The sequence below is a fragment of the Hordeum vulgare genome, chromosome 3H, assembly GCF_904849725.1.
Source record: "Hordeum vulgare subsp. vulgare chromosome 3H, MorexV3_pseudomolecules_assembly, whole genome shotgun sequence".
NCBI lineage: Eukaryota > Viridiplantae > Streptophyta > Magnoliopsida > Poales > Poaceae > Hordeum > Hordeum vulgare.
In genome coordinates, this window is record NC_058520.1 from 394,491,545 (window position 1) to 394,511,994 (window position 20,450).

Sequence of the window (20,450 nt, forward strand, 5' to 3'; positions counted from 1 at the left end):
GGCCGGAGCTGGTCGGGATTGGCCTGTGAAGATGAGATAAAGAGGGGATCAACTTCAGAGTGAGAGAGAGATCGGGGGAGAGACGCGGTTCTAGCTGGTGTGCCCGTGGCTCCTATCATCTCCACCAATCAGAGAAAGCACATATGGATGTGGACGTGCATATGCAAGCCACATCACCAATTCATGGGACCGATGTTTCGACCAATCAAACAGAAGCGAAGTACCTTTGGCGTGCTCTGCGGTGGGACTCCAAGATATATTAATAGCACCACCTAAAAGAAGTGCAAATTTGAAGAAGTTGGATAGACCACGGGGATAGATTTTACACATATCCCACACCAATCATGTGTAAAGGAACCTTGGAGCGTCTTCAACTGTAATCTAATCAAAGGTGCAACACGGGACATGCACTTTCAACGTGAATAAGTACTTCAATGAAAATGGATATTGTTTCCACAATCCTTGAATTGCCGCAACAAAGCGGAATATCAATGGTGCAAGGAAGCACAATACAACATGCATATACGTTCATCTGGAACGAAATGGGTGTCAATGAAATTTGTGATGGACAAATCCCTGACTAAATTGGAAGATAAACAACAATATGGACCTGTGGTGACAAGTATGTGAGGTGTGAATCCAAGCACATTAAAGGCTCTCTAAGAAAACCTTAAGTATTCCTATGGATCTCGCGGCTCGCCCCACCCGCGCCCCCGCGCCACCCTGCCCAAACCCTAGCCGCCGCCAGGGGAGGGTCGTGTCGTGGCAGCAGGATCCAACGAATCTGGAGACACGCATCGCGCTGCAACCGGACCCCCTCTCCGCCCCCACTCCCGCTTCGCCGCTGCCGGAGGGGACGTCGGAGAAGCCGCGCGTGCCCCGGGGATGGCGGTGGCGGGGCCCCTCGCGTCGGCCCTCGGGCTCTGACGGCGGCGCCCCGCGTCGACGGTTGCGGGATCCGGTGTGATCTCGCCAATCGGCGACGGCGGAGGGTGGATCCGGGGCTCCATGGCCGGATCTGGCGGGGCACTCGGCCCTGGTGGTAGGCAGTGGCAGCCGGGCGTGACTGCGCTGGTCGATTAGACACGAGCAGTGTCCAGGCCGCGCGATGCAGTGGCCTTGGTTGGGGGTTGTGATTGTGTGTGGCGGCCATGCTCAGCGGTCGGTTGCAGTGGATATCCAGCGTAGCTCCGGGAGAAATCCTTGCTCCGGTCTTCATCGGAGTCGCGACGGCGACGCCCGTGGGTGCCGCTATCTTTCTTGAAAGCGTCGTTGTGGAGGTGTGTTGTTCCCCTTCGTCGGCCGCTGTCCGCACCGCCACCTGCGCCCCCCAGGTCCTGATCTGTGGGCCTCTCTCCTGCCGATTGACGGTCCCGGCGTGGTTGCCGGGGCCCTTCCTACGAGTGAAGCCGGTGGAGGAGATTCGGATTGGGGGAAACCCCTTGGTTGGCCCAAGCCCGCCACGCCGACAACGACGCTCAAGGGCGCCATTATTCTTTTTGGAGACGTCGGTATACATCTGCTCCTCTGCTCCCCTTCCTTGCCTCTCGGGTGAAAACCCTAACTTCGGTGGGCGGCGGCGGCGTCCTTGACGTCGTGACCTTCCTGAAGGCGTCGCCTTGAGGGCTGAGTGGTGGTGAGCACTGTGTGGGTCATGAACCCTTGCTGGTGGTGGGCATTGCTTCGGGGGAAACCCTAGGATCTGGTCTTTCAGATCGAACGATGGCGGTACTGCAGTGACGTTTCTCTCTTGGGAGCATCGTTTGTGAAGCAGCGCTGGCAGACTGAGGCAAGAGGTGGCGCGGCTTCGTCTTGCACGGAATTTCGATGGAGCTGTCAAGTCATGCCTGGCCGACAGGTGCTACGCTGAGTCATCCCTGGTTGGCAGGTGCTACGCACGACAGATCTCCAGGAGTCTTCGCATCTGGATGGATGAGCGCAGGGCGATGGCGTTGTTGGGCGCCGTGGTGGCGTCGACGGATGATTGGACTGGCAAGGATGATGCGGATCTCTTTCCTGAAGATGGGTCAGTGGTTCAAGGATGATGGCGGCTGGTAAAACGTGTGTGTGAGGTGTGCGTTTTAGGTGTGCTGCACCGACTCTTGTTCCCGATACGTTATGTGGATGGATTGGAAACAACACCGGTCTTAGATATGTGGAGTGAGAGCATTCCACATTATCGAGTTTGTAGGTGTGAGTGGTGGCTTTCGGTGGATTGATGTATACTCTTGTTAGACCTTTGTGAAATAATTAATAAGATGGCTGCATGCATCGATTGATGCAGAGGCTGGGGGTTTAACCTCCTTCTCAAAAAAAAATCCTATGGAGCAACACATACCAAATTTTCCAAGGTTCTCTTTAGAGCCTATTTTTCGTGCTGAGTACTCACCCACGATAAGATATATGTATATATGAGAATTTATGTATTAATTCTTAAGAGGTTTAGCCCTCGCAACATAATCGACAGACGAAAAAGGCTATGAAAAAAAGTTATTGTACTACAACTTGAACTTCCGTAATATTTTAATGGAAGCAACTAAAGAAGAAACTACTTAGATACTAAATTCCTTACAAAATTATTCCATACATCACTTAACAACCACATTTTTTTTAAATGTACCACCATAGAAAATGCACAATGGACGAAATCAGCTCACATTAGTGTGTCAGATACATAATCACAAGAAAGAAATAGCCAAAATAGGCAATTGTTCTAGATATAATGTTACATGACCCTTTTTAAAAAAACGTGAGATTTTTTTAAATGGACATATAATGGGAAATTCTTAAGCACTTCAGTGACAACTCTACTACATTAACAATTAAATACTTTTCTATTTGAGAAGTGAGCATATAAGAGGCTAATAATCTAACGTCACAAAGCTCAACCACTTGGCCGGGTTGCGAACAATACAAAGGCATATAATTTAAAAATACAAAAAACTTTTTACAGTATTACTATTACTTACAAATGGAAGTGCATGTTACGTGAGCAAACTGTAATTTTTTGGAATATTTGTTTCTTGGCAATAGAAGTGATAAAAAATTAGAAAGGCAGAATGAGAGTTTTCTAGGCTTTTATTCCTTGCATCATGCAACTATTGTCTTTCTATCATATGGCCTAGCCAGCATTTAGGATACACGCTCAGATATATGATGTTACTGTGGTTCCAAGATCTAGCTTACTCACTCTTGAAATGACATCAAACATGTAGTGTTAGTTTATATGGAAGATGATTCCTTAATGATGTATATGCTATGGTGTGTGAACTATTTGCAGAATGAAATTCTTTCTGGACAAAGATTCTTGTAACTTTCTCAGAGAAAAATAATAATTATTTGCATAATAAAATTCTTTTCGGACACAAACCATTGAGCACATGGACATGGATGCTTCTTACCTCGCATGGGCAGCACCTCTCCAAGGAGGTTCCCAAGCGACGAAATCCCCCTCGCAACCGACGCGACGTCGGCCAGCATCAAACACCTCGCCGTGTGTATGTGAAATTCAGATAGCAGAAACAATACCAAAATTCAGCTAGCAGTAGGAGAGCAGTGGTGCAGCACCACATCATCGCTATCTCTGTCGTTCTCCTTTTCACACCCGACCGTGCCCATCCATTTTTTTTTCTGCCTCCATCTTCTCCCCGACGACCCCACTCGTGATGATCCCACCACCCCTGCTTTTTTCCCATCGTTGATTACCACAACTATCATATGGTGCCGGCGGCGTGCACCTTTGCTCCACAGCGTGACCCCTCGGGCACGAGTGGATGATGATATAAAAAAGGGAGACACGAAGGACTTCGTTGGAGGAGGGGCTGGGTATCAACGACAAATACATATTGATTGTCATTTAGTAATAGAGATTTGATTGTTAGAAATGATCCATGTGTTAGGAAAGTTAAGATTCAAAATTGATTGCCACATAATTGGATTTCGTTGTTTGGTAATGTATTATTGGTTCCTGCCATTTGTAACATGTCTGGTTAGAAAAACTTGGAAAGATTAGAATTTTTTTTATTGAAAGGTGAAAAACCAATGTGAAGGAGGGGCGGTGGGAGCTGAGACATAAAAACCGGACGAAAAAAACGATGAATGCTATACAACAATTAGGTGTACATAATAAGTTATTTTTGACCCAAGGTAATCTTACGATCAATTTATAATAAATTATATTTGAAATACGAATAGTTACATTTATATTGATTCACTATGTAAACTTTGACATAAAAAACATAAACATAAATGAGAAGACAAAAAAATTACATTTTATGTATATTTTGCACTATTGTTTTATGTTTGTAATTTTATGTGACATAAAATATTTTTTACGATGATTATATATTTTGTTAGGGTCGCTTTTTACGTACAAAATAAGACAAACATTATGAAAAGTAAAATTACGGTGTATTATTGTTAAAATTACGGTGTATCCCCATCAATGCATCGTATTTTTACGACCCGTAAAATTTTCTTACTTCATACCTAAAAAACGAACGTAAGAAAATATTAAATCGCTGTAAAAAATATTTTATGCTACGTAAAGTTACAAACGTAAAAACATAGTGTAAAATATACTTCCTCCATTTCTAAATATAAGTCTTTCTAGATGTCTCATTAGGAAACTACATACGGATTTATATATAGACTTATTTTAGAGTGTAAATTTATACATTTTGCTTCGTATGTACACCAGTAGTGAAATCTCTTAAAAGACATTTATTTAGAAACGGAGGGAGTATATAAAATGTAATTCTTTGGTTCTTATGACCTATATTTTTGGGTTCCATCTGTCGAAAGCGCCCTCAAACGTTACCAAGTGAGCAATCAGTCCTATTTGCAAAAAGTTTACTGATGATTTTTATAAATAATTAGAAATCAGATTGTTTTCTGTAAAAAAAGCTTAGAATGTGATGGTTTTATGCAATTAACTCTCTTGTTAGAGTAAAAAAATGCTCACTTTTCTGTTCCAACACACTGCCAACTTGCCAGGAACAGGAGAGCACGGTACAACATGATCTTGAATTCTTGATGCAAAGGGACGGTAAACGCGGGGGCGGGGCGGGGCCGCGGGGGGCTGACAGTGAATTAGTAGAAGGGAAAAAAAAATGGGGCCTCAGCGATATCTGAGAGCAGTTGGAGGAAATTTAAAATCGGAGAACCCGGATCTTCCGTTCGTCTTTGCATGGTAGCAAGGTGTCTCATGCCCTATCAACAATGTACCCGAATTCGAAAGAACGGTCGGGGCTCAGTAGCGGAGTCCGCGGTGGCGTCCTTGCATGCCAGAGCCGCCGACCATCGTTGTCGTAGTGTATGGCCCCGCTGAAGTCCAGAGGCTGGCACCTCTGGCCGAGCAGTATCGTTCGCCGCCACAGGCACGGCTCGCCGGCGTCGTCGTCGTCCACCGTGCGGCCGTCCTGACCATGCTCCGCGAATCTTTTGCTCGACGGCCCCTTGAGCTTCCTCGTCGTCTTCGGCTTCACGAATGGGCTGAGGGTGTCGCCGCCGCCGCCGCCGCAGGAGAAGAAGGGTGGGCGGGGAATGCCCGAAGAGGACGTGATCCTCTTGTTCCGGCGGCGGAGCCTCAGCCGGCGAGCGATGGAGGAGAGCAGGAAGGCCATGGCATCCAACATGGTGTGATGACGATCCTTTGATTTGCTAGGCGGGATGGGTGCCAATATACTGTAGTACTACTGGACGGGGTTTGCAGAGGATACTAATATGGGAGCTAGGGCCTCGTAGATCAGCGGACCGTTTGACACCTCGGAATCAGATGAAGAAATTCAGGAACGGCATTTCGAAATGGAAGACGAAGGAGTGTATTGCGCGGAAGAGGTTGAAAGCTTAACTGAATCCCGTGGTGGACACACAAATTCCAACACGACCCTCCCCTGCGCCGTTCGGCTGGCTCGTCGGTCTCGTGCGCGGTGTATGTGACCAGAGTGGTTTGCACGCTGACAGTACAGCAGCATGGCAACGTGCCCACCTCTTGCACTTTTTATTTAGTGTGGTTTTTCCTCACTAATCTTGTTTAACGAAAAAAGTTTCTCCAAAGCAACTAAAACAGGTCACAAAGCAAATGCTGGAAGGAGCAGGACATCAAGTCTAAAAAAAAATACCAACACCGGTAGCTCGACAAAGCATGGTTGCGCCCTCCGGAATCGACCCACTATGATTCAAGGCTTCGATCCTCCGCGTACCAAGCAGCACTTCCAATAAGAACTGCGATGACGCTGTTGCCCCGACGTGTCCTAGGGTTTCCTATGGTGTGCGAAGGGGAGTGGGGATGGAGACCACCGACACCCTTTGTCGGTGAAAGGATCGACACCTATGGGAGCCTCAACGGTCCCCTTTTGCTGGTTTTGCGGGAAAAGGGGTCGCGCCAAGAGCAGAACCAACAGTCAGGGCCCGGCAAGGTCGTTTTTACCTAGGTTCGGGCCGCGTTGTGCATAAAACCCTACTCCTGCATGTGTTTAGTTATTCGTTTTAGTTTACTGTGTATCTATCCCTCTTATAGCCTTTCGATTGGTCAAAAAGCCAAAAGTCCTTTCTACTGAGCATCGGGCCTCCTTTTATAGGCGAAGGGGTCACCACAGTGGCTCAACGGGTGAGGGGTGGGTTCACGAGTGGAACAACGCCGACCGACCGCCACAGTGTTTCCGCGGTGCATTAAATGCTTCGACAGACCTCCTGACCTCGTCGGGGGGGGGGGGGGGGGGTTGGACACGTACCCACACGTGGTAACTTTGGGGTGTTGGGATGGCGTGTGGGCGGACACGTGGCCCATGCATCGGCGGTGGCGTGTTCGTCGGTGGAGGCGTTCACGAGCGCGAAGGCGCCCTGGGCCCGCGCCTCTCTTCGGGCCTGCTTTTCCTTCCTAGCAGGGTTACCTTGCCGGGGGCTCTTCTTGTTCCCCTCGGCAGGGAGGTGATGACCTGCCGAGGCCTTGTCAATCTTCCCGGCAAGGATGGCTTGCCGGGGCTCAGTCCTTCTTCCTTGGCAGGAGGGTCTCGCCTTGGCAGTGTCTATCTTCCCGGCAGGGAGCTCCTGTCGGGGTCTCTTCTTCATTCCCGACAAGCGGGCGCTTGCCGGGAGGCTTGCAGTCTGCACTTGGTGGGCTTCTGAGCCTTGCTTCTGCCCTCTGCTCCAGCGACGCGCCTTTCCGCTGTGGCGGGGGCTGCCGGTGTCCGCGCACTAGTCCGGGGCACTGGAGACCCCGGTCTTTAGTGCACCGATAGGAGCCTCGGGGCCTGGGCCACACACGCATGTGAGGCGTTGTTGGGCCAGGCCCAAAGCGGTGCGCGGACTCGCAGGCGCCAAGCTTTTCGGAATCTAGCCGTTGCAGGCTTTCTTTCCCCACGTCGCGCATTGAACGCGTGAAATGGGGGGTGCGCGACGTGCGCGTGATGACCCCTTTATTCCCTGAAAACGCCTCTGCCACCCGTAGGGCATGCGCAGCGGCGGTCGGGCAAGTGGCGATCGTGGCCTCAAAAGCCGCGGGCGTGGATGGGCCCGCCCCTGCATGCATTGACGCATCAAGGTGGTTCCATGTTCCGCTCGTGACTTGAGGGCGGTTGGGCGAGAGGGGCAGCGGCTTCTGCAGCGAGGAGGGAGGCCTCCAAGCTTTGCCCTATAAATTAGGGTGTTTGCGCGGAGGTTTTGCCCATCCATCTCACTCTCGAAGCCTTCAGCGCATGTCGCCTTGTCTCTCTTGCTTCTTTTCAACCTTGCCGGGGGCACCCGTCCCTAACCATGGTTAGGGGACGGGGCCGGCCTCCGTTGGCCGCCAGGGCGGCAAGAGGATCCCCCTCGGATCATGCCACAACTTCTGGGGCCGCAACCAGCGGCAACCCCGTTGACCGTGGCGGGGGAGGCTCGAGGGGCCGAGGACGCCGGGGACGTGGCCGAGGGAGGCGGAGTGCTACTCCAGCGTCTCCGCCTTCCCATGGGCTTGTCCCGGCATGAACTCACGTCGAAAGGAGCCCCATTGGAGTTCCTTGTCCAGTTGCAAGGATGCATCAGGACCCGGCTGCAGCTCCCCCGCGCCTTTGCCAAGGCGATGGAGGAAGAGAAGCCCCTGATGCTATGGCTACGGGTACACGACTGCGGCAACGGTGCCGTACCGATGGCCGTAGAGCATACGGGGCCCCGACTCCTGTTCCTTGGCCGTGGGTGGAAGAGCTTCGCTCGTGCCCACAATCTCTGGGATGGGCACATTCTCCGCTTCAAGATAACGGTGGATAACCTGCTCTCCGTCAAGCTATATGGGAGCTCAGGTACACGTCTCGGCTGTTGCGAAGAGAGCTCGAGTGGGACTGACAACCCTTCCTCATCTGGGTGTGACGAGGAAGGGTCAGATGGTAGCGACAGCGGGGACGTGTCAGATCTTCGGGAGGTTAAGCCTGCGTATGAGGATGTGACCTCGGACTGACCGCCGGTCGCACCATCACCGTCAGCCCGCGGCTCACCCCATCCTGAGACGAGACCCGCGCATTGGAAGAGTCGACGCTGCCTCGTCTTCTCGGTAGCTCCCGGAGTTCAGCTCCGTCTTCCCTCCTGGCCCCGTTCTCCTCTACACAATGCTGGTTCAGGAGGAACCAGCCTGGGTCGCGCAGAGGGTCTTGCCGCCTTTTTACCTTCTTAAGCTCCACACCGTTAGCATAGGTCGGCCCTCATCAAAAGACAGAGTCTTTAGGTTAGGACGACAACGCTTTGTAAGTGGAATCAAATGTATCGAGACAAATGAATGAATAGATGCATCCTTTATTCAAATCTCATTTTGTATGATTATTCCCTTGCACTTTTTCGGATGCTTGCCGGCTTGACTTATCCTGTCGCGAGTACTTAGAGGAGCGGATCCTCAGAAAACTCAACAGAGGAGGTCGTCACCGACAAGACTCCTTGCCGCACTCAGTGCAACCATGTAAATCGTCGAGCGCGGCTCGAGGCGAAATACGGTGCTATGTAGCTGTTCGAAACGTTGAACGAGTTCTAAACGAGATGAGGGCGCTCTATGGCCGCTCAAGTCGTTGAACAGGCTCGAAACAAAGTCAGAGTGCACTGATCCTAGCAAGGTCCATCTGCACGCGAGATTTTCATACAATAGTCGATGCTTCAAAAGGGTGCAACTAGTCTACCAAGAGTCTGGCAAGAAGTTTGCCTCTGTACTTATCTTGCGCGTCACGGCATTCTTCGCCGCAGCGTCTGAAGGTGTTGCCAGGGAGGAATATCCTGCACCCTCGGCAAGCTGATGTTGCTCCCAGCGGCCTCCTTGCCGACGAGGTTCTCGCCGGTGGCCTTTGGCCACACTGAAGAAAAGAGACGCGCCCGGGCACAACACTTTCTCATCCCTTTTGCAAGAGATTTGCCGGCGGAGCCCCCTGAGCGCATCTTTCTGCCGTCACAGCGCTCCAGGGAGAAATGCGAGCTGGAGGGCGCGTAAAGGGGCGGTTCGGGGCCTCGGACGCGTCCTCGATGACCATGCAGCACTCTAGAGATGTGCGATGGCCGGAGTAAGCGTCGGAGGCTTGGCCAAAGCCCCTTGTCACACCCTCGACAGCAGTGTGGGCGTTCCAAGGAGGTGTGTTGGCCAGGCGTTGCATAGCTCGAGGCTTCCGCTCCTTCCACCCGCACTCGCATAGCACCTATGGAGGTGCTATGAGATATCGCGCGCGGGCAGAGCATCCACTGCCTCGTCCCACTCCGGGAGGATGCTGCGGCGAACTGACATCCGTGGAGCCGTCGAACGGGTCGTCGGATCGGGACGGCGCTGACGCCGTCCTGTGATACGTCCATTTTGCATCATGTTTTCATGTTGTTATTTATCCCTTCTTCGGCTGTTATTTCACTTCATGGTACAATTCTTATGCCTTTTCTCTCTTATTTTGCAAGGTTTACATGAAGAGGGAGAATGTCGGGAACTGGAATTCTGGCATGAAAGTGGAGCAAAGTTGAGATACCTATTCTGCGCAACTCCAAACGTCGTAAAAATCAACGAGGATTTTTTTTCCTGATTTATGAAAAATACTGGGCCGAAGAAGCGCTAGAGGGGCGCGATTGGTTGGCCACAAGCCTGCACAGCGCGGCCACCCTGTTGGCCCACTTGCCCCCTCTTCTTCTATATGAAGTGTTTCGTCTGGAAAAAAAATCAAGGAGGTGCTTTTTCGTGGTTTCGCCGCCGCCACGAGGCGAAACTTGAACAGAACCAATCTAGAGCTCCGGCAGGACGATCCTGCCGGGGAAACTTCCCTCCCGGAGGGGGAAATCGCCGCCATCGTCATCACCAACACTCCTCTAATCAGAGGGGACTCGTCAACATCAACATCTTCATCATCACCATCTCATCTCCAAACCTTAGTTCATCACTTGTAACCAATCTCCGTCTCGCGACTCCGATTGGTACTTGTAAGGTTGCTATTAGTGTTGATTACTCTTTGTAGTTGATGCTAGTTGGGTTACTTGGTGGAAGAGTTTATGTTCAGATCCTTGATGCTACTTATTACCTCTCTGGTCATGAATATGATTATACTTTGTGAGTAGTTACTTTTGGTCCTGAGTGTTGAGGAACGTCGCATGGGAAACAAAAATTTTCCTACGCGCACGAAGACCTATCATGGTGATGTCCATCTACGAGAGGGGATGAGTGATCTACGTACCCTTGTAGATCGTACAGCGGAAGCGTTAGTGAACGCGGTTGATGTAGTGGAACGTCCTCACGTCCCTCGATCCGCCCCGCGAACAATCCCGCGATCAGTCCCACGATCTAGTACCGAACGGACGGCACCTCCGCGTTCAGCACACGTACAGCTCGACGATGATCTCGGCCTTCTTGATCCAGCAAGAGAGACGGAGAGGTAGAAGAGTTCTCCGGCAGCGTGACGGCGCTCCGGAGGTTGGTGATGACCTTGTCTCAGCAGGGCTCCGCCCGAGCTCCGCAGAAACGCGATCTAGAGGAAAAACCGTGGAGGTATGTGGTCGGGCTGCCGTGGAAAAGTCGTCTCAAATCAGCCCTAAAACCTCCGTATATATAGGTGGGAGGGAGGGGACCTTGCCTTGGGGCTCAAGGATCCCCAAGGGGGTCGGCCGAGTCCAAGGGGGGAGGACTTTCCCCCCAAACCGAGTTGGACTTGGTTTGGTGGGAGGGAGTCCCCCTTCCTTCCCACCTCCTCCTTTTTTTTTCTTTCTCTCTTGATTTTCTCTTCTTGGCGCATAGAGCCCTTTTGGGCTGTCCCACCAGCCCACTAAGGGCTGGTGTGCCACCCTCAAGGCCTATGGCTTCCCCGGGGTGGGTTGCCCCCCCCGGTGAACTCCCGGAACCCATTCGTCATTCCCGGTACATTCCCGGTAACTCCGAAAACCTTCCGGTAATCAAATGAGGTCATCCTATATATCAATCTTCGTTTCCGGACTATTCCGGAAACCCTCGTGACGTCCGTGATCTCATCCGGGACTCCGAACAACATTCGGTAACCAACCATATAACTCAAATACGCATAAAACAACGTCGAACCTTAAGTGTGCAGACCCTGCGGGTTCGAGAACTATGTAGACATGACCCGAGAGACTCCTCGGTCAATATCCAATAGCGGGACCTGGATGCCCATATTGGATCCTACATATTCTACGAAGATCTTATCGTTTGAACCTCAGTGCCAAAGATTCATATAATCCCGTATGTCATTCCCTTTGTCCTTCGGTATGTTACTTGCCCGAGATTCGATCGTCACTATCCGTATACCTATTTCAATCTCGTTTACCGGCAAGTCTCTTTACTCGTTCCGTAATACAAGATCCCGCAACTTACACTAAGTTACATTGCTTGCAAGGCTTGTGTGTGATGTTGTATTACCGAGTGGGCCCCGAGATACCTCTCCGTTCACACGGAGTGACAAATCCCGGTCTTGATCCATACTAACTCAACTAACACCTTTGGAGATACCTGTAGAGCATCTTTGTAGTCACCCAGTTACGTTGCGACGTTTGATACACACAAAGCATTCCTCCGGTGTCAGTGAGTTATATGATCTCATGGTCATAGGAATAAATACTTGACACGCAGAAAACAGTAGCAACAAAATGACACGATCAACATGCTACGTCTATTAGTTTGGGTCTAGTCCATCACGTGATTCTCCTAATGACGTGATCCAGTTATCAAGCAACAACACCTTGTTCGTAATCAGAAGACACTGACTATCTTTGATCAACTGGCTAGCCAACTAGAGGCTTGCTAGGGACGGTGTCTTGTCTATGTATCCACACATGTAAATGAGTCTTCATTCAATACAATTATAGCATGGATAATAAACGATTATCTTGATACAGGAATTATAATAATAACTATATTTATTATTGCCTCTAGGGCATAATTCCAACAGTCTCCCACTTGCACTAGAGTCAATAATCTAGCCCTCACATCACCATGTGAATTACATTGTAATAAATCTAACACCCATACAGTTCTGGTGTTGATCATGCTTTGGCCGTGGAAGAGGTTTAGTCAGCGGGTCCGCTACATTCAGATCCGTGTGCACTTTGCATATATTCACGTCCTCTCCCTCGACGTAGTCGCGGATGAGGTTGAAGCGTCGTTTGATGCGTCTGGTCTTCTTGTGAAACCGCGGTTCCTTTGCTAAGGCAATGGCACCAGTGTTGTCACAGAACAAGGTTATTGGATTCAGTGCGCTTGGCACCACTCCAAGATCCGTCATGAACTGCTTCATCCAGACACCCTCCTTAGCCGCCTCCGAGGCAGCTATGTACTCCGCTTCACATGTAGAATCTGTTACGATGCTTTGCTTGGAACTGCACCAGCTTACTGCACCCCCATTAAGAATAAATACGTATCCGGTTTGCGACTTAGAGTCGTCCGGATCTGTGTCAAAGCTTGCATCACGTAACCTTTTACGGCGAGCTCTTCGTCACCTCCATACACGAGAAACATCTCCTTAGTCCTTTTTAGGTACTTCAGGATATTCTTGACCGCTGTCCAGTGATCCACTCCTGGATTACTCTGGAACCTACCTGCCATACTTATGGCCAGGCCAACATCCGGTCTAGTGCACAGCATCGCATACATGATAGAACCTATGGCTGAAGCATAGGGGACGGAGCGCATATGCTCTCTATCTTCATCAGTTGTTGGGCACTGAGTCTTACTCAATCTCGTACCTTGTAGAACTGGCTAGAACCCTTTCTTGGACTGTTCCATTTTGAACCTCTTCAAAACTTTATCAAGGTATGTGCTTTGTGAAAGTCCTATCAGGCGTTTTGATCTATCCCTATAGATCTTAATGCCTAGAATGTAAGCAGCTTCTCCTAGGTCCTTCATAGAGAAACTTTTATTCAAGTAATCCTTTATGCTCTCTAAAACTCTAGGTTGTTTCCAATTAGTAATATGTCATCCACATATAATATTAGAAACGCCACAGAGCTCCCACTCACTTTCTTGTAAATACAAGATTCTCCAACCACTTGTATAAACCCAAATGCTTTGATCACCTCATCAAAGCGTTTGTTCCAACTCCGAGATGCTTGCACCAGTCCATAAATGGATCGCTGGAGCTTGCACACCTTGTTAGCATTCTTAGGATCGACAAAACCTTCGGGTTGTATCATATACAACTCTTCCTTAAGGAAACCGTTAAGGAACGCCGTTTTGACATCCATCTGCCAGATTTCATAATCGAAAAATGCAGCTATTGCTAACATGATTCTGACGGACTTAAGCATCGCTACGGGTGAGAAAGTCTCATCGTAGTCAACTCCTTGAACTTGTGAAAAACCCTTTGCCACAAGTCGAGCTTTATAAACGGTCACATTACCGTCAGCGTCCGTCTTCCTCTTAAAGATCCATTTGTTCTGAATGGCCTTGTGGCCCTCAGGCAGTACCTCCAAAGTCCACACTTTGTTCTCATACATGGATCCTATCTCGGACTTCATGGCTTCCAACCATTTGTTGGAATCTAGGCCCACCATTGCTTCTTCATAATTCGCAGGTTCATTGTTGTCTAACAACATGATTGATAAGACGAGATTACCATACCACTTTGGAGCAGCACGTGGTCTCGTCGACCTGCGTGGTTCGACAGAAACTTGAACTGGAGTTTCATGATCATCATCATTAACTTCCTCCTCAACCGGCGTCGCAATGACAGAGGTTTCCCCTTGCCCTGCGCCACCATCCAGAGGGATGAGAGGTTCGACAACCTCGTCAAGTTCTATCTTCCTCCCACTCAATTCTCTCGAGAGAAACTCCTTCTCGAGAAAAGCTCCGTTTTTAGCAACAAACACTTTGCCCTCGGATTTGAGATAGAAGGTGTACCCAACTGTCTCTTTTGGGTAACCTATGAAGACGCACTTTTCCGCTTTGGGTTCCAGCTTTTCAGGCTGAAGCTTTTTGACATAAGAATCACATCCCCAAACTTTAAGAAACGACAACTTTGGCCTTTTGCCATACCACAGTTCGTATGGTGTCGTCTCAACGGATTTTGATGGTGCCCTATTTAAAGTGAATGCAGCTGTTTCTAATGCATAGCCCCAAAATGATAACGGCAAATCAGTAAGAGACATCATAGATCGCACCATCTCTAATAGAGTACGATTACGACGTTCGGACACACCATTACGCTGTGGTGTTCCAAGCGGTGTTAACCGTGAAACAATTCCACATTGTCTTAAGTGAGCACCAAACTCGAAACTCAGATATTCGCCCCCACGATCAGACCGAGGAACTTGATCTTCTTGTTACGATGATTTTCCACTTCACTCTGAAATTGCTTGAACTTTTCAAATGTTTCAGACTTGTGCTTCATCAAGTAGACATAACCATATCTACTTAAATCGTCAGTGAAGGTGAGAAAATAACGATATCCGCCGCGTGCCTCCACGCTCATCGGACCACACACATCGGTATGTATGATTTCCAACAAGTCACTTGCATGCTCCATTGTTCCTGAGAACGGAGTCTTAGTCATCTTGCCCATGAGGCATGGTTCGCACGTGTCAAGTGAATCAAAGTCAAGTGACTCCAAAAGTCCATCAGCATGGAGTTTCTTCATGCGCTTTACACCAATATGACCTAAGCGGCAGTGCCACAAAAATATGGCGCTATCATTGTTAACTCTAACTCTTTTGGTCTCAATGTTATGTATATGCGTATCGTTATCAAGATTCAATATGAACAATCCTCTCACATTCGGTGCATGACCATAAAAAGATGTTACTCATAGAAATAGAACAACCATTATTCTCTGACTTAAAAGAGTAACCGTCTCGCAATAAACAAGATCCAGATATAATGTTCATGCTCAACGCAGGCACTAAATAACAATGATTTAAGTTCATCACTAATCCTGACGGTAACTGAAGTGACACTGTGCCGACGGCGATTGCATCAACCTTGGAACCATTTCCTACGCGCATCGTCACTTCATCTTTCGCCAGCCTTCGCCTATTCCGCAGTTCCTGTTTCGAGTTGCAAATATGAGCAACAGAACCGGTATCGAATACCCAGGCACTACTACGAGAGCCTGTTAAGTACACATCAATAACATGTATATCAAATATACCTGATTTTTCTTTGCCCGCCTTCTTATCTGCCAGATACTTGGGGCAATTGCGCTTCCAGTGACCCATACCCTTGCAATAGTAACACTCCGTTTCCGGCTTAGGTCCAGCTTTGGGTTTCTTCGTCGGATTGGCAACAGGCTTGCCGCTCTTCTTCGAATTGCCCTTCTTGCCTTTGCCGTTTCTCTTGAAACTAGTGGTCTTATTCACCATCAACACTTGATGCTCTTTACGGAGTTCAGACTCTGCGACTTTCAGCATCGCAAACAACTCGCCGGGAGACTTGTTCATCCCTTGCATGTTGTAGTTCAACACAAAGCCTTTATAGCTTGGCGGCAGTGATTGAAGGATTCTGTCAGTGATAGCTTCTTGCGGGAGTTCAATCCCCAGCTAGCTAGACGGTTTGAGTACCCAGACATTTTGAGCACATGTCCACTGACAAATGAGTTTTCCTCCATCTTGCAAGCATAGAATTTATCGGAGGTCTCATACCTCTCGATCCGGGCGTTCTTCTGAAAGATAAACTCCAACTCCTGGAACATCTCAAATGCTCCATGACGTTCAAAGCGACGTTCAAGTCCCGGTTCTAAGCCATACAAGACTGCACATTGAACTATTGAGTAGTCCTCCTTACGTGCTAACCAAGCGTTCTTAACATCCTGATCAGCCGTAGCGGGTGGTTCATCTCCTAACGCAGCATTAAGGACATAATCCTTCTTCCCAGCTTGTAAGATTAGCTTAAGATTACGAGCCCAGTCTAAAAAGTTGCTTCCATCATCTTTCAACTTAGCTTTCTCTAGGAACGTATTAAAATTCAGGATGACTGTCGCGTGAGCCATGATCTACAACACAAATATATTCAAAGTGGACTTAGACTATGCTCAAGATAATTAGAGTTTAACTTAATCAAATTATTCGCTAAACTCCCACTCAAAAAGTACATCTCTCTAGTCATTTGAGTGGTTCATGATCCACTTACACTAGCTCAAGTCCGATCATCACGTGAGTTGAGTATAGTTTCAGTGGTAAGCATCCCTATGCTAATCATATCATCTATATGATTCATGATCGACCTTTCGGTCTCATGTGTTCCGAGGCCATGTCTGCACATGCTAGGCTCGTCAAGCTTAACCCGAGTGTTCCGCGTGCGCAACTGTTTTGCACCCATTGTATGTGAACGTTGAGTCTATCACACCCGATCATCACGTGGTGTCTCGAAACGACGAACTGTAGCAACGGTGCACAGTCGGGGAGAACACAATTTCGTCTTGAAATTTTAGTGAGAGATCACCTCATAATGCTACCGTCGTTCTAAGCAAAATAAGGTGCATAAAAGGATTAACATCACATGCAATTCATAAGTGACATGATATGGCCATCATCACGTGCTTCTTGATCTCCATGACCAAAGCACCGGCACGATCTTCTTGTCACCGGTGCCACACCATGATCTCCATCAACGTGTTGCCATCGGGGTTGTCATGCTACTCATGCTATTACTACTAAAGCTACATCCTAGCAAAATAGTAAACGCATCTGCAAGCACACACGTTAGTATAAAGACAACCCTATGGCTCCTACCGGTTGCGTACCATCGACGTGCAAGTCGATATTTCTATTACAACATGATCATCTCATACATCCAATATATCACATCACATCATTGGCCATATCACATCACAAGCATACCCTGCAAAAACAAGTTAGACGTCCTCTAATTTTGTTGTTGCATGTTTTACGTGGTGACCATGGGTGTCTAGTAGGATCGCATCTTACTTACGCAAACACCACAACGGAGATATATGAGTTGCTATTTAACCTCATCCAAGGACCTCCTCGGTCAAATCCGATTCAACTAAAGTTGGAGAAACCGACACTTGCCAGTCATCTTTGAGCAACGGAGTTACTCGTAACGATGAAACCAGTCTGTCGTAAGCGTACGAGTAATGTCGGTCCAAGCCGCTTCAATCCAACAATACCGCGGAATCAAGAAAATACTAAGGAGGGCAGCAAAATGCACATCACCGCCCACAAAAACTTTTGTGTTCTACTCAAGAAGACATCTACGCATGAACCTAGCTCATGATGCCACTGTTGGGGAACGTCGCATGGGAAAGAAAAAAATTTCCTACGCGCACGAAGACCTATCATGGTGATGTCCATCTACGGGAGGGGATGAGTGATCTACGTACCCTTGTAGATCGTACAGCAGAAGCGTTAGTGAACGCGGTTGATGTAGTGGAACATCCTCACGTCCCTCGATCCGCCCCGCGCACAATCCCGCGATCAGTCCCACGATCTAGTACCGTACGGACGGCACCTCCGCATTCAGCACACGTACAGCTCGACGATGATCTTGGCCTTCTTGATCCAGCAAGAGAGACGGAGAGGTAGAAGAGTTCTCCGGCAGCGTGACGGCGCTCCGGAGGTTGGTGATGACCTTGTCTCAGCAGGGCTCCGCCCGAGCTCCGCAGAAACGCGATCTAGAGGAAAAACCGTGGAGGTATGTGGTCGGGCTGCCGTGGAAAAGTCGTCTCAAATCAGACCTAAAACCTCCGTATATATAGGTGGGAGGGAGGGGACCTTGCCTTGGGGCTCAAGGAGCCCCAAGGGGGTCGGCCGAGTCCAAGGGGGGAGGACTCCCCCCCCAAACCGTGTTGGACTTGGTTTGGTGGGAGGGAGTCCCCCTTCCTTCCCACCTCCTCCTTTTTTTTTCTTTCTCTCTTGATTTTCTCTTCTTGGCGCATAGAGCCCTTTTGGGCTGTCCCACCAGCCCACTAAGGGCTGGTGTGCCACCCTCAAGGCCTATGGGCTTCCCCGGGGTGGGTTGCCCCCCCCCCGGTGAACTCCCGGAACCCATTCGTCATTCCCGGTACATTCCCGGTAACTCCGAAAACCTTCCGGTAACCAAATGAGGTCATCCTATATATCAATCTTCGTTTCCGGACTATTCCGGAAACCCTCGTGACGTCCATGATCTCATCCGGGACTCCGAACAACATTCGGTAACCAACCATATAACTCAAATACGCATAAAACAACGTCGAACCTTAAGTGTGCAGACCCTGCGGGTTCGAGAACTATGTAGACATGACCCGAGAGACTCCTCGGTCAATATCCAATAGCGGGACCTGGATGCCCATATTGGATCCTACATATTCTACGAAGATCTTATCGTTTGAACCTCAGTGCCAAAGATTCATATAATCCCGTATGTCATTCCCTTTGTCCTTCGGTATGTTACTTGCCCGAGATTCGATCGTCACTATCCGTATACCTATTTCAATCTCGTTTACCGGCAAGTCTCTTTACTCGTTCCGTAATACAAGATCCCGCAACTTACACTAAGTTACATTGCTTGCAAGGCTTGTGTGTGATGTTGTATTACCGAGTGGGCCCCGAGATACCTCTCCGTTCACACGGAGTGACAAATCCCGGTCTTGATCCATACTAACTCAACTAACACCTTTGGAGATACCTGTAGAGCATCTTTATAGTCACCCAGTTACGTTGCGATGTTTGATACACACAAAGCATTCCTCTGGTGTCAGTGAGTTATATGATCTCATGGTCATAGGAATAAATACTTGACACGCAGAAAACAGTAACAACAAAATGACACGATCAACATGCTACGTCTATTAGTTTGGGTCTAGTCCATCACGTGATTCTCCTAATGACGTGATCCAGTTATCAAGCAACAACACCTTGTTCATAATCAGAAGACACTAACTATCTTTGATCAACTGGCTAGCCAACTAGAGGCTTGCTAGGGACGGTGTCTTGTCTATGTATGCACACATGTAAATGAGTCTTCATTCAATACAATTATAGCATGGATAATAAATGATTATCTTGATACAGGAATTATAATAATAACTATATTTATTATTGCCTCTAGGGCATAATTCCAACACTGAGGACATGGGATAAGTCATGCTAATAGTAGTCATGTGAATTTGGTATTCGTTCGGTAATTTGATGTGTTGTATGTTGTTTTTCCTCTAGTGGTGTTATGTGAACGTCGACTACATAATACTTCACCATTATTTGGGCCTAGAGGAAGGCATTGGGAAGTAGTAAGTAGATGATGGGTTGCTAGAGTGACAGAAACTTAAACCCTAATATATGCGTTGCTTCGTAAGAGGCTGATTTGGATCCACTAGTTTAATGCTATGGTTAGACTTTGTCTTAATTCTTCTTTCGTAGTTGCGGATGCTTGTGAGAGGGGTTAATCATAAGTGGGATGCTTGTCCAAGTAAGGGCAGTACCCAAGCGCTGGTCCATCCACATATCAAACTATCAAAGTAACGAACGCGAATCATATGAACATGATGAAAACTAGCATGATAGAAATTCCCGTGTGTCCTCGGGAGCGTTTTTCCTCCTATAAGACTTTGTCCAGGCTTGTCCCTTGCTACAAAAGGGATTGGGCCACTTTGCTGCATCGTTGCTACTTTTGTTACTTGTTGCTTGCTACGAATCATCTCACCACACAATCACTTGTTACCGACAATTTCAGTGCCTGCAGATTTTACCTTGCTGAAAACCACTTGTCAGATCCTTCTGCTGCTCGTTGGGTTCGACACTCTTACTTATCGAAAGGACTACGATTGATCCCCAATACTTGTGGGTCATCAAGACTCTTTTCTGGCGCCGTTGCTGGGGAGTGAAGCGCCTTTGGTAAGTGGAACTTGGTAAGGAAACATTCATATAGTGTGCTGAAATTTATTGTCACTTGTCACTATGGATACTAATCCTTTGAGGGGCTTGTTCGGGGTATCTTCACCTCGAACAGAAGCACAAAGAGTTGCTCCTCAACCTGCTGCACCTACTGAAAATATTTGCTTTGAATTTCCTTCGGGTATGCTTGAGAAACT

The 20,450-nt window shown here is 48.4% G+C and overlaps 1 protein-coding gene across 1 annotated transcript; it reads right to left on the reverse strand.

Annotated features, from left to right (window-relative positions):
* Positions 1-5,180: 5,180 nt before the first annotated feature.
* Positions 5,181-5,770, reverse strand: LOC123440026. The gene has a single exon (XM_045116621.1). It carries the CDS (start codon positions 5,634-5,636, stop codon positions 5,205-5,207), a length of 432 nt encoding a protein of 143 aa, XP_044972556.1. The 5' UTR covers positions 5,637-5,770; the 3' UTR covers positions 5,181-5,204.
* Between the last annotated feature and the right edge of the window lie 14,680 nt (positions 5,771-20,450).

What these genes read in the sequence shown, in the direction of transcription:
- LOC123440026 (XM_045116621.1), bottom strand. Translation starts at nt 5,636, where the DNA reads ATGTTGGATGCCATGGCCTTCCTGCTCTCCTCCATCGCTCGCCGGCTG.